At 38.7% G+C, this 13,955-nt stretch overlaps 2 protein-coding genes across 2 annotated transcripts in view; one reads left to right on the top strand and one right to left on the bottom strand.

Moving 5' to 3' along the window:
* Nucleotides 1-10,131, bottom strand: part of LOC132789708 (semaphorin-2A) — a 51,884-nt gene extending 41,753 nt beyond the window's left edge. Inside the window, exons 1-2 of the mRNA XM_060797921.1 lie at nucleotides 9,817-10,131; nucleotides 4,556-4,862 (exon numbers count right to left, since the gene is read on the bottom strand). Coding sequence (XP_060653904.1) covers nucleotides 4,556-4,721 — 166 coding nt within the window. The 5' untranslated portion in view covers nucleotides 4,722-4,862; nucleotides 9,817-10,131. The remainder of the gene's footprint in view (nucleotides 1-4,555; nucleotides 4,863-9,816) is intronic.
* Nucleotides 10,132-11,207: 1,076 nt separating this feature from the next.
* On the top strand, nucleotides 11,208-13,755 carry LOC132791882 (uncharacterized). The gene is given in 3 exon segments (XM_060800991.1): nucleotides 11,208-11,478; nucleotides 11,538-12,568; nucleotides 12,571-13,755. Coding segments are annotated over 3 exon segments (2,283 nt in total). The 5' UTR covers nucleotides 11,208-11,323; the 3' UTR covers nucleotides 13,668-13,755.
* The last annotated feature ends 200 nt before the right edge of the window (nucleotides 13,756-13,955 follow it).

Here is a 13,955-nt window from a genome sequence, read left to right as displayed (position 1 = left end):
GCTACGTATACGTAATATTTCATGTACCCATCTCAAGCACCTCACCGCTCTAGGGTGTCACAAGAGAAAATGGCAAAAGAAGCACAGGGAAAAAAATGGCAGAACGTGTAAAAATTTGTGGTGCAAGCAAAGCCGAAAAAGGTGCAAAAAATGTGTAAATGTGCAATCAAATGAAAGAAAACCAATAATCGAAAAAAAATGCCAATGCAGCGCACACAACTTAGGAATTATTGGCTCGCCTCGCTGCAGGGGTGTGTGTGTGTGTGTGTGTGTGTGTGTGTGCAAAGGATTCGCGTAATGGAGAAGAGGCTGGCGAACAAAGGGAAGGGAGGGAAGTTTGAACAGCAATTGCAGTCAGGCAAGAAAATGCACTAAATAAAACATGAAATAGCTGAAAATCGAGCATGTGAGCAGCCGAGGCACGTGGCAGGTGTGTGCACAACAGTCTGTATGTGTGTGTGTGTGTGTGACAAGAATTTCAGCTATAAATTGTTGTCACAATGTATATTGTAAGTGCGGCAAAAGAGAGGCGAATGAGGAAATAAATGCAGAGCGAATGAGAGAAACAATAAATCAAGTTGAGTTGCGTTTGCGTTGCGATGCGTAAATTGCAAAACAAAAACGAGGGGCGCATCTTCAAATTGCGCACTCGAAAGAAGACAGAAACAGAAACAGAAGCGAAAGCTGAACTTGAGGGTTAAACTCACACTATAAGAACAACCTATTGTTTAGATGCGTTCTTAAGGTACTTCCGCCAAAAGAGAGCGAGAAAGTTCAAATGTCAAAATGCAAAATATTAATCATCATTATTTCAATCAACATTTATTAACATGGACTTTGCATTAGCACATAATGTATTTTGTGCCTTTGACCTCTGCCCCCTTCCGCACTTCGGAACTAGAAAAAGGGACCAAACATCGTTGTCGCATCCTTTTCCATCCGCCACACGCACATTATATCTATCTATATAGTAGAGAGAAGTGAGGCTAAACCACATTTTCAATTCGCCACAGGACAGTGAAGTCAAAAGGACCTTGCAGCTAACCAACTTCCCTTGCTCTCGCTTTCTGTCTACCATAAACACTCTCACAACCCTGTCACAGGCCACGGCCCGGCCGTTTGTCTTTGTAGCGCTGCCTGTCTGTGGTTACTCTCCTCCCTCCCCTCCCCCCTCTTAGCTGTTCTCTTACTCTCGGAATGTTGTGTGCTTGGAGTATCCTTTGGCTTGCCGTTGCCCAGCATCAGTCATTTGTCTTTTGTCATATTAATAATTCCCTTTTATTATTTTCACCATTACCGCACCAAAAATGTATATATATATATAATGTGTTGCTGATGTTCATGCTCTCCCCTCCCTTCCTCTCGCTCCCTTTGATCCCCAGCGTCCCTCATTATTCGACATTTATAATTTCTGGTTGTAAAGGTGCCGCGCACGCACCTTTTTGGCGCTGCGTTTTTTTCCCCTTTGCTGTGGCTGCTGTTCTGCGCTTTTTGCTGTGCTCTCATTAATAATAATAAGTTTAGGAGGGGGTCTCTCTCTGGGTTATCGGTGGCATTGTTAGACAAAAAGATCCGCTTAATGCCATTTATACCCATCCTTAAAAGTTAATCATCTCAAGCAGCGTCCTGCTCATCTCATTTTTTAATACGCACTCATAGATCATTAATATAAATTCCAGAATGACGGCAAAGTAATATTAATGCCTCGCATAAAAAATGCTGTCAAGTGACTTGAGTTCAGTTTGAGTTTGAGTTTGAGTTTGAATTGAGTTAAGTGCTGCCATTTTCCAACCACTTTTCTAGCATTTGCCGATTGTTAATTGTTAGACGAATATAAATATGGCCGCAAGACTCAACTAAAGAACTTTAAAGTTCTATCATAACTTTGGCATTTCTCTACTTTGTGTGTGTGTGCGTTGGGAAAACTTAAACGAATTGTTCATTGCTCAATTAGAAAAGTTCGGGATGGAGTAGGGAGGCAATCTGAAGCACTTTCACATGTTGTTGGCAGCTTTTTAAGTGCTTTCCAGATGCAAAAACAATTGGAAAACATTACGAAATCTTTGGCATAAAAGGATAACATGTGTGAGAGCCAAGAAAGTTGTAAATCTACTTGAAAATACTTTGGAATACGTTTATTTGATTAGCATTATTTTTCGAGGCAAACACCCCAAAAGACAATTTTGCTAATTCAAATCAAAGACACACACACACACACTCTGAAATACATGACATACACACGCAATCAAGTGGCATCAGCCGCAGCACACAAGTCAAGTAAAATGATTTGCAATTATTATTGTTTAATAAGTGCATAAGCCGACACTTATCCGACCCAAAAGACACAGACTTCATAACAAATGCCCTTGATGCCCGTTGTTGATGTCGCACAAGTTTGTGGCAAGAAGCCGTCGCTCAAAAGCAACAGAAGCCGAAGCCGCACAACAAAAGAATTTATATGCTGGGGTAGCACAAATTATCATAAGATGGCAGCATTTTTGAAACCCACCCGAGAAACCCCGAAAAAACGAGAGTAAAGCCAATTGTTGCTTCGAGTGGCATAAATCCGGGCACCGCATTGAAGCACTCAGCTCTCGCAGTTCGTTGCTCGAATCTGGCAAAACTCGTCTTTAGGCAAATGATAAATTGACAAATTTATTTGGGTCAAAGCGTGCCGCATTCATCATAATTTGCTCTTGGCCCCGTTGTGTGTGCCAGCTGGCCAAGAAAATTGAAAATTTTGTGAAATGGGCTCAGACTGTGTGCGCGTTGTGTGGCACTTGGGTTGTATTTTTAATGGAGTTTACTTCTTCGGGGGCCTAACACTAACAACTAAGCAAGACTGACACTTTTGGCTAATGCACATATAATGAGCTTAAGCCAGCCGAATGCCAAGGTTTTCACTTCTCCAACTCTGCAACTCGAAACAAGAACGTAAAATTGAAACTGGACCTTGTAGTGAGTTTCTCTGTTTCTGAATCTGGGTCCAAATGCGAGCCTCGAGCGTTCATTTGCATAATTAATATTGATGTACTTATGTTGTGCTGCTTCGAGTTCGTTGTTTTGTCATTGTTTATTTATTGTGCCACTGCCAAATGAGCAACATCCACCTGATTGAAGTTTCCAGGCAACGGAGCTCTAACATTGAAAGCCGTACACAACAGAGCTTCGAGCAGAGACAGATATAAAGACAGATATATATGCAATAGATAGAGATGGAGCTTCAGCCTTGCAGCTTATCATTGAGGCAACAACAATGGACTGGAATTGCAAGTCGATTTCAGTGTCTACAAATGCAATTGTTGCAGCTATTTATGAATAATGCAAAACATTTTCAATTTACAAGTGGACTCCCAATTCGAACAAGATAGACGGATACAAGCACATATACTATATATTTCTATACAGTCGAACTTTGCTCGATTTGAACTTGCAGAAAGGTTCATTGCACACTAAAGCTGTCTACTTAAAATAAATGTATAATAAGAGTAATTTAATTGGATATCCAAGTTCGTTCACTGCTACAAAGTTGTGCTTAAAGATAGCTGCAGGTTAATTGCTCCATTTGTATAATAGCCAATTGCTTATTTGGAATTGAACTCATCAATTATCAAGCACATTTCCTAATATCAAGTTACTTTAGATATACGATTAATTTCCTTGTGATTGGTAGAGAAATTGACGCACAGAGATAGACAATGAGAATGGCAAACTTATTGATAGAAATAAATAATTAATCAAGCGCAATGTTTGATTTCAAATTATGGGTTATTTATGAAATTAGAAAGTACATAAATATAAAACAATGAAGAAAGCTACATGTGCTCGACATTTTCAATACAAAAATGTAAAGATATTAAAGCAACACAATGCGGTATTATTCTTGAAATATACCGACTGAAACAATACTAAAATATATCAGAGGAATATTTCTATACTATTTCATTTGAAATATAAAAAATTAATGCACTGAAACAAATACAAGAATATACTGAAGGCTATGGTTGGTATATTGATATAATATTACATTTAAAATATACCAAATTAATGTAGTGATAACATATGTAAATATACTAATGACTACATTTGGTGTATGAATATACTATTACATTTAAATATACCTAATTAATGCGCTTAAATATACCAAATGTTATATTTGGTATATGTATTTAGTAGTTCATTCAAAATATACTATATATTACAAATATTTAATGGGTTCTCTATAGTGCAGAAGTTCGTCTTATATCTTCAACAACAACATTTCTTGTTGCTCGCTTAGAAACCTCTAAACATATTGTTAAGAAAATTATTCCTTACTGACCCACTTTAAAATTGCATTGTACACAGCTAAATGTATATTTGTTGTGCGATGTTTATCATGTTGCTTTTGCTTTTCTAAAAGGCTTCGGCCAATCAGGTGTGAAACACTTCTTTGTGGGGTGTGATTATAATGCAACAATGTATGGCAACCCGGGACAGAGCACGAACCCATTGTTGTGCAAAGGCAAGAGAACTCGATGCATTTGTTTTTGTAATCACACTTGGACACACTTACCTGGTGACAGCTCCTCGGTAATCCCTTGAATGGTGCGCGTGAACAGTGTCAACATAAGGACACTGGCCAACAGCAGCCATTGGCGTTGCTGCCACACATGCTGGGCATGTTGTTGCTGTGGCTGCTGCTGTTGCTGCCGGTGTTGCACTTGTCGAGTTGTTTGCATTGCTGCTGCTGCTGCCACTGTTTGCTCTCTCGCACACACTCTTTAATGTAGTAGGCAAGTAGTTGTACTTGTGTAACTACTCCTCATACATATGCTTGTGTATTCTGGATTGTTTCGATAGTGTTGTCAGCTAAGTTGCAGCTGCAAAAGAAAATAACATATCGTTAAGAAAACAATCACGATTCTGCCATTAGCTAAATAACACTATTATTAGAAGTTCTCCAGTCGTTTACTTGCATGGTAAAATGACTGGAAAGTTAGTTGTTAGAAACAAACTATTTATTAATAAAAAAATATTCTTCAAAAATGAATTTGATTACTGTTGAATTTGTCTGTAAACGTATCAGATAATATTATATTAATATAAGAATTGATCAAACTTAGATTGTAAGCTATATAGAATTCAAATGAATTAATTCGATTTTACTTTGCTTGTTGATTCCTTATAAAGTTTTGTTATTCTTGCTGAATTTTATTTAAAAAATGCTGGAGTATTTTTGAAAAAATTTATACAAACAAAATGAAAATAAAGGAAAAATTATATAAAAGTTGTAGAATATTCATTTAATTAAAATATAATTGGAATAGGTTATAAAATTAGGAAAAACAAAATTACCAAATATCTGTTAAGTTTTATTTCTTCGATGGAATAATTTAAAATGAAATAGAAAATATGTTTTTGATACTACCAAGACACATTACTATTCATACGTTTAATTTATTGTTTCTAATATTTTTTTCTATACATTTGATAACATTATTAAATATGAAAAGAAAACGTTGAAAATTATTTGGATGTTGCAGAAAATCGAATCCATCAATTTCTAATGAAAATAAGTTATAACGTTAGTAAAAAAACACATTGCCAACATCTTTATAATTATGTTTTGTATTAATTTAACACATTTTATTTATTGTTTCTTAGTCTTTTCATAATGATCTTTTATATTTTATGATAATTTACAATTATTTGCCGAAAATTCAATCCATCAATTTATAATGAGAATAAATTATAAAATTAGTAAACAAAAAATGGCCAACATCTTCATAATTATGTTTCGTATTAATTCTTCAGAAAGTTCCCCTAAGAAATTGTATCAGAGGGTGAGACTCGGTCTTGTTGACGCGTCTCGCATTTGTTGGACAATTTGCCAGGCGAAGATGAAGTCAAATCATTAATATTTTCAACGTTGACTATATTGACAGGCAGCGTCGTCTCGTTTTGTCTGACGTGCACAAAATCAGACCGTGTTCGCCGTGACCGTGGCCGTAGCCAACGCAATCGCATCCGCGTCCGCGTTTGCGTTTTGCAGTTGCTCTTGGTGGCAAGCCGGGCACATCACTCACAGAGAGGACCGCGCGCCGCAAAGTATGCAACGTCATGCGGCGCTGCGGTGCGTTTCATCATCGTGGCGATGGCTATGCGAACTGAACTGGAACTGGTTGGTAATGGTAACAGTCAGCGGGAAAGAGAGGACGGTGGACGGTGGACAACGGGCAACGGGCAACATCACCGTTAGCGATGCTCGTGGGCGCGCTGGGGCTACACGTCAAACACATTCATCACAAGTGCCAGAGTGACAGATGGCAAATGCGCCTACAGCTGCTTTTTCTTCTGTCCCACTCTGACTCTCTCTCTCTCTGTCTCTCACTCGCTTTTTCTCTCTGTCTCGCCGAGTGGCCTGCTTGGCCTTATGTCATTCGCAAGGGCAAAAGGACAAATGAAAATTTTCCAATTATTGCAGACACTCACTTGGCTACGCGGCCGCAACGTAAATTTAACGCTTTAAACTGACGCCCATTTGTCCATTTTTCATGCAGCCGAAGCGAAATCTAAAAATTTAGATGAACGCAAATCATTTGTCAACGCTCTAAAATACCCTATGCAGTACATATATAATATGAAATATACTCTGACTGCATTTTTAAAGTCAATCTCTTTGGCTTTGTGCCCAAAATGTCAGAAATGTCACCAAGCGTGGGCGGCAAAAAATAAACAGAGTATTTGTGGAGAAAAGAACAGCAAAAAAAGAAGCTTGCCAAAGCAAGCAACAGTTTGGAAACAGTTTACATACTTTTTAACAACATCAATCAGTGACAGAAATATCATTTATTACAGCATCTAGATGGTGAACTCTTACAGGGTATCTGTCAGTCGTATAACTAGCACATTTCCCATTCGTGTTACAGTTTCCAGTGACGCGGCAGTTGATCAAAAACGCATTTTGACTCTGTCAGCGTCAGCGGGCACGATTTTAATAAACGTAATGTGGCCACATGTGCGACTGACATGATTTGGCATTATCGCAGGATAACCGAGCACCGAAAATACAGCACATATACTCTCTACTCTCGTATGTAGTATATTTAGAAGTATGTTGTTTAGTGAAAGTGAGAGAAATTTTTTGGGCCAGCAGTGGAAGATTGGCTTTCCATTTTGCTGATGTCGTTGCGAGGGTCAGGCTTTGGGATTTTGATAAATATATTTTAGATTTTTTCGAACATCTTTTGCTGGTATATGCTGAGTAATTACACATACACACATACACGTGCACTACACATACTTTGCTGTAGAATATTGATTGAATTTGAGCTTTATTTTGCAGGGCTGGCTTGGCTTGCCATATGCCAATGCAAAGCATAACACAAAGCCGCCCCATAAAAGCCACTTTCATTTTCACATTTTCACAAAGTGTTCAGCTAGAAACTTTCGCTAATATCGAATGTAAAACGCTCCAAAACCACGTGTGTGTGTGAGTGTAAGATGGTGTGTATGTGTGTGTGTTGGTGTGTGGCAAGTTTTACGAGCGCCTGTTAACCGCGGGTATTTACACTAAGTCTAATGAAATGTTTAACAAGCACTTTGCTGTGCGCAAATCCCAATGACCCATAATATTAGCATAAAATCACTTGGCAGCCAAGCAAGGGGCGGACTAAGGAAAAACGCCAGCCACCCAGCACTGTCCTCTTGCCCCTGACTCTTCTGTGTGTGTGTGTGTGTGTGTATCATAAATAGTGTGGCAGCAACCAGAGTGAGTGAGTGTGACTACTTGGTTAGTCTGCCAACGTTGCATGCCACGCCTGAGGGCCTCAAGCAAAATGCTCATTTAAATTGCGCACTTTAAAGTTTTTGGACGAGCGTGAAAGGCTTAACGAAGCGATCCACAAACTCGACTAGTCCTACTCCATATATCTTTCTCTCTCTTTCTGGACGAGTACATCAACAGCATCAGCATCAACATCAGCATTAGGAGCGGGGAATCTCGAGTGTTGGCGTATTTTCAATTTGAACGCATAAATTTTTATGTTGGCCATACTTTATTTACTGTACTGGCCCCATTCTCTCTCTCTCTCTCGCAGTCTCTTGCTCTCGCTCTACGCTGTTTGTTTCCACAAAATAAATTACATTAAAATTCTAAGCCATCAGCCGCTGTGGAAATTTATTTTTGCACATTATCCGCTTGCCGCAAATTGTATTTATTCCGCAGTCTGCGCTCTGCGTTTGCTTCCGGCCAGCAAAATAACAAAATAACAAAACAACAGCCAAAAAAGCAACAACAGCTGCTGACGTTTTAGTGGCACTTACTCTCAACTCATACCTAAAACTCGCCACTGTTCTCCGCTCTGTTGCTGTTGCTGCTGTTGCTGCCACTGACCAAAGTTGTAAAGTATCCTTCAAGGCAATTAGTTTATTTGTACAATTTCATTTCATTTAGGCGGTCGGAATTTTAATGCATTTCATTAAGTTTCTGTGTAAATTTTACACTTTCATTTGTTCCACAAAAAAGGACTAAAACAGCACAGACAATCAGAGTTGTAAGGAACGAGAGCCGGCCTTAAAATAACTGACACATCGCATACCTAATAAACCTAAAATTCCTGTTATCTTATAAGTTTATTTATTTTACTATATATATTTTATAAAGAAAATTTATTTGACTACATAAATTATGCAGTAAATAGCATAAAGATAAACAAGTACCTACATTAGTAAATAAAGAAGCTAAAACATAAAGTGTCAAGAATTCATTTTTAGGTCAGTATTTTAAACCATACTAACATAAGTACATTTGTATTATCTTCCAAAGGGGAATAAGGCATTATTTTGCATTATTTAAATTTACCATTATAACAATATACCACAAACACATTAATAGACCGTTTACACTGATGTTTTTGCAAGACAAATTTAAGTTTATTTCCTTCCATTGTTTTTTGTTTATCGGTATGTTAATCTGCTTAAGTACAAATGACCAAAGAGTAAATATCTCTCTTTTGTTCTCTTTAAATATGGACACTTGTATATATCCCTTATATATGTTATTTTATAAAAGTTTTAATTTAGAAACATCTTTTTGATGTTAAAACGATTTTCTGACTATTGTTTAAGTTAGTATTAGAATCTAAATATAAGTATAATATAGAGAATTCAAGAAAATTCAATTTAAGAATTAAAAAATAGATTTGGCATTACGAATATTTGAAAATAATACCAATAGGCGCAAATTAAAATTTTGCAAACAGCCTGAGGAACTCAGATTCTTCAGATGAACTTTGTATTCTAGAACTTAGTTCAACGTTAAAAATAATGATAAATAAATACATGAATATAATTTTGTGGAAGAAATTGTTATTATTAATGTATTAGTTAAGAAAAAAATATTTATATCACAGACCTTTTTAATATTTCTGAATATTTGCAAGGCAAGGAATAATAGAACATATTGCAAAGTCAGATGTTTGACATAGAAGGTAATTGCAAATACCCAGACATGTACAAATATAGTAAGCACGGAAAAATGTTGGAAAATGTGCAGAGACTATATTGAAGTCTCTTATTTTCCAAATATATGAAAAGCTAATATTCTTGGCAACCTTTGATAGAAATACCTTCATACAAGCCAATCTTGCATACTCCATCTATTTTTGCTTGGCAATAGCAGCACACTAGTGTACCCACACATACACAAACATTCACAGTTACACATACACTCTCACGCTCAAGTGTGTGTACACACATACAAAAGGAATATTTATGCAGCATTTGCTCACATCCAAATGTATAAATTATCTGTATTACGACACTGATACTTACTCAAATAAGGAGCACAACTAAAATCCCTTTAGTTTATTAACAAATGCAGCTGTGTAGTTAAAGTGTAGCATATTTCATTGAATGTTTTGGCAGCGCAGAAAAAATGTAAACACAATTTGGTATAATACACAAATAGAAGGGCCACAAAGAGACGCGTTGAGCGCGCCGAGCGTCTCTCTGCTTTTGTTTCTGAGTTCTGGACTTTGATTTAAGGCACTAGCAGCACTTTTCTTAAGTTAATTTCATAGTCTACACAAAGTGCACTAATTCATTGATTAACTGCATTGATTTACTTAATGTTTAACTGGGTTTTTAGCATAAAAACAATATACACGAAAAATCCACAACCGTACGAATTTCGATGACAGACGGAGAAGTCGATGCGCTCTCATTGCGTGTGCTGTTCCATTCCGCAACGTTTCGTCCTATTGGGCAGCTGCTCTCCTGAGAGAGAGAGCACAGTGAGAACACAGCGCAGCTGTTTCAATGTGATTCACGTCCCTTTGGTCGGGGGTGGGAAGCGGCCTTTGGCAACTGGCAACTGTCAAACTGACAGCCGAGTCCAATTCAAGGGTTTTATGCGAATCTGAAACTGCGCAGACGCTGCGCTCGCTCGCCAGCTGTTTCGTTACCACAACGTTCCATATTCGCTGGCAGGCTGGCAAAAGGACGTTTGGATGTTTGGGCTGTCAAGGGTTGTTGAGCATCTCACACAACTCTCGCATCTCCTGCATCTCGCACCCCTGCTAACTGCTCCGATACCGACAATTACCTGGAGAATTGGCATTAGCCCATTTTCGTTGCGTTATAAATTGCGATTGTCACTTTGGAGCATTTTGTGTGTGGAGAGTTGAGGAGGTGGTGCTCCTATGGTCGCCTGTCTGTCATACTGAGCTAGCAAGCTGGCAGTGCACATTGTGCCCAGAGGGTGTCTGGGTGTCTGCTACTTCGATGCTATGACTTTCATTTCGTTCGATTACATGTCCAACCTCCTTCCACTTTCCTCTGCTCAACAACACCCCTTTGGCTCCTCACACTGCTTATGCAATTACATTTAACTTTGGCTGAATCTGAAGATGAAACACGAGCCAAAGCATCGGAGGATGGGGGATGGACCAAGGAGTTGCGTTGCCTGTGACATGGAATTAATTTTCGATTTTATTGTCAGTTTGTCAACTGTTTAGTTGTTGCTGCTGCTGTTGCTGCTGTTGGTGCTGCGCCTGACTTTGATTTAATTGAAAATGCATGAATATGCAATTTTTAGATCGTATAAACTCGTAACTGCCAGTTTTTATTGCCTGACTCATTGAGTTGGAAGTGCTCAAAATTTTAGGTTTAATGGCCCATTTGGCTACCGTCAACATACCCTAGACTTAACTGACTTGAATTACAAAACACACGCACATAAAAATATTCATGAATTTTAGTTAATTCAACAGAAATTTACATTAAAACACACACGTAATAATACAAATAGATATTTATATATAGTTTATTTTTTATCAACATGAGTATGTGGGAGGATTTTATTAAGTGTTTCAGGAAGGGCACCAAGATCAAGGGATGCTCAGCGGACAAGATTGCAGAGCTTTTCCAGCGAGTTCCTCCGGGTCAGCGCAAAAATTTAATAGAGTTTTCCAACAAACACAATGAATACGTAGAGTAAGTTAGTTCTTTCTATACTCAATGCAGATTTAATGTATTCCAACTTCTTTGCAAAGTCGTGTGCGCAAATATCCAGATAAAATGCCAACTATCGATTGGAAATATTACAAGACGAATGTGCGGAAAGAAATGGTTGATTGGGTGACGGATTTCGAGAAGAAATACGATAATGTGGACAGCATGTTTTCGAATCGTCATTCCATGATTGATTTTTCCAAATACTTTGGCGAATTGGAAAAGCAAACGGAGGAAGTGAAATTGGAAGTTAAGAAATTTAAAGAGGCATCCAATGAACGCATCAAACTTCTACAGCTGAAAATGGATGAGCTAAAATGCATGAAACCCTATTCCGAAATGACCATGGAGGAGTTTTGTTTTGCCCATCCCAATGAGGCGCCCGATTTTATAAATAAACCCACTTTCTGGCCGCACACTGTCGAGGAGAATTTGCCCAACGTGGAGCATGTTCATGAAGAGGAGGCGAAAAAGGAACCACAGAAAGATAAATCTGATCCTAAGAAGCCACCTCCTACAGATGCTCCTGCTGGCAGTGAGAAGCCGGATAAGGGAAAGGAAGTGGATAGTAAGAAGCCAGCTGATTCTCCTAAAGAACCCGAGAAAGAAAAAGTACAAGCTGTGCAGGTTGAACCGAAAGAATCAACCGAAAGTCAGATTACAGAAAAGGTCACAGAATTAGCTTCTAAAGGAATTGAATTAGTCAAGGAATTAGGATCTAAAGCAATCGTTGTGCTGCAGAATTTGTGGGAGAAATGGGAAGCTAAGCGAAGACAGGTGGCGAAGGATGCTGAAGCAGAAAGAAAGAAGAAAGAATCGGCGAATGCAGTTAAGACTCTTGATGGAAAAGCGGTTAGAGACGTTGCTTCACCTGAGATTTGCAATAAGACCATAATTCGAGGTGAGGAAATGGCCAAGGCTGATGTTAAAGAACAACACGTTGACTTGACCATAGAAGGAGAAACGGATCCGGAGGAACAGATTTCTAAGCAAAAGACGAGAGAGGCAAAGGGCAAGGGTACAGTATGTAAGGAGGAAGGTGAAACAGTCTGCTCCCAGAAATGTCAGGATAAAAAATGAAGAAATTGAAACAATTTGCCAGAAATATGAGGAAAAGAAAAGCAAGGAAGATGCCGATAATATTTGCCAGAAATATGAGGAGAAAAAGAAAACCGAAGATGTCGATTCAGTTTGTTACCAGAAATATCAGGAGAAAAAAGAAAGCTAGCAGACTGAGTGCAGATGAAGAAAAGTCGTGTAAAGAAGCCGTAACACAAGACGATGCCAAGTTGTTAGCAAAGCAGAGCGAAGATGAATGCAAGAAGCCTAAAAAAGAGGAGTACAAGTGTAAACCAGATGAGAAAGCTTCGCTTGATACAATAGTAAAGCCAGCAGCAAATGCTGAGCAACCAACAAGTATTGTAAATACTTCAACTCCAGCTTCAGGTGATGACAATACCATAATTGGAATGCATCAGGAGTGTCTCACAGCTGAGAATGAGATATTTTTGGGATCAAACCGAGCTCCAAAGTTTGACACTGAGAAGAATAAAGTTGAGGCATTCGATAAGAATAAGGTTCAAGCGTCTGATGGCAAAAAGATTGAGATTTCTGATCACAAAACTGAACCAGCTGTGCAACCGAAGCAAGTCTCACAAAATGAAATAATTGCAGCTGCATTGGAGAAGCAATTGTTTAAGACTAAAAGTTCCACAGTTCCCAAATCGGAGCTTTCTGATGAAGGCAGCAACGAGTTCAAATCTTCGTCAGATGTTAAACAGCTGGGTAAGCAACAGAAAGCGCAAGGAGATCCCGAAGAGATTGCCAAGAACATGTTCAAAATGGCCACAGGAGCTGCTCAACTGCTGTCGGATGCCAAGCGGAGCATTGAGCAGGTGCACAGAGAGAATGCTGGCCAAATTGAAGTGCTGCAGCATGCCTATGAGACGGCAGAAAAGCAAATCAATCTGGCTCTAAGTCAGGCCTACAGTGCTTTAGCTTCCGCAAAGAAACTCGCACATCGTGCTCAAAGTACTTTGGAGGCCGACGAGCAGAAACTGGTGTCCACCATTGAGAAGCACTCGATGTTGGCCAAGTTGTTGGCCAATCAGGCTGTGACGATGCAGAAAGAAATCTCTAAACTTCTCGCTGGTCTCAACAAGAAACAATGAGTTTAGAGTTTATTATATATTTAAATGTAATTTTACATTGCATGTTCGAACTGTGTTCGCATTAAATTTGCGGTTAAATTTTCAAAAACCAAGTGAAAGCGAAGCGGGTGTTCCAGGGTGCAAGGTGTGTGTTGCATGATGATGGTGCTTTCTGTGCTACATATGCAAATTTTGTTTGGAAAGCTCAAGCAATAAATTTTGGTGCAAAAAGCTAAGCGAAATATCGAAACTTTTGCTGAGAGTGGCCGAAACTTTGCGGTGAATTAGCCAAAAATTTCACTTTGGCCA

Source organism: Drosophila nasuta, chromosome 3 (genome assembly GCF_023558535.2).
Source record: "Drosophila nasuta strain 15112-1781.00 chromosome 3, ASM2355853v1, whole genome shotgun sequence".
Lineage (NCBI taxonomy): Eukaryota > Metazoa > Arthropoda > Insecta > Diptera > Drosophilidae > Drosophila > Drosophila nasuta.
The sequence above is the reverse complement of the archived record's forward strand: the minus strand, read 5'-3'. Positions and strand labels throughout refer to the sequence as shown.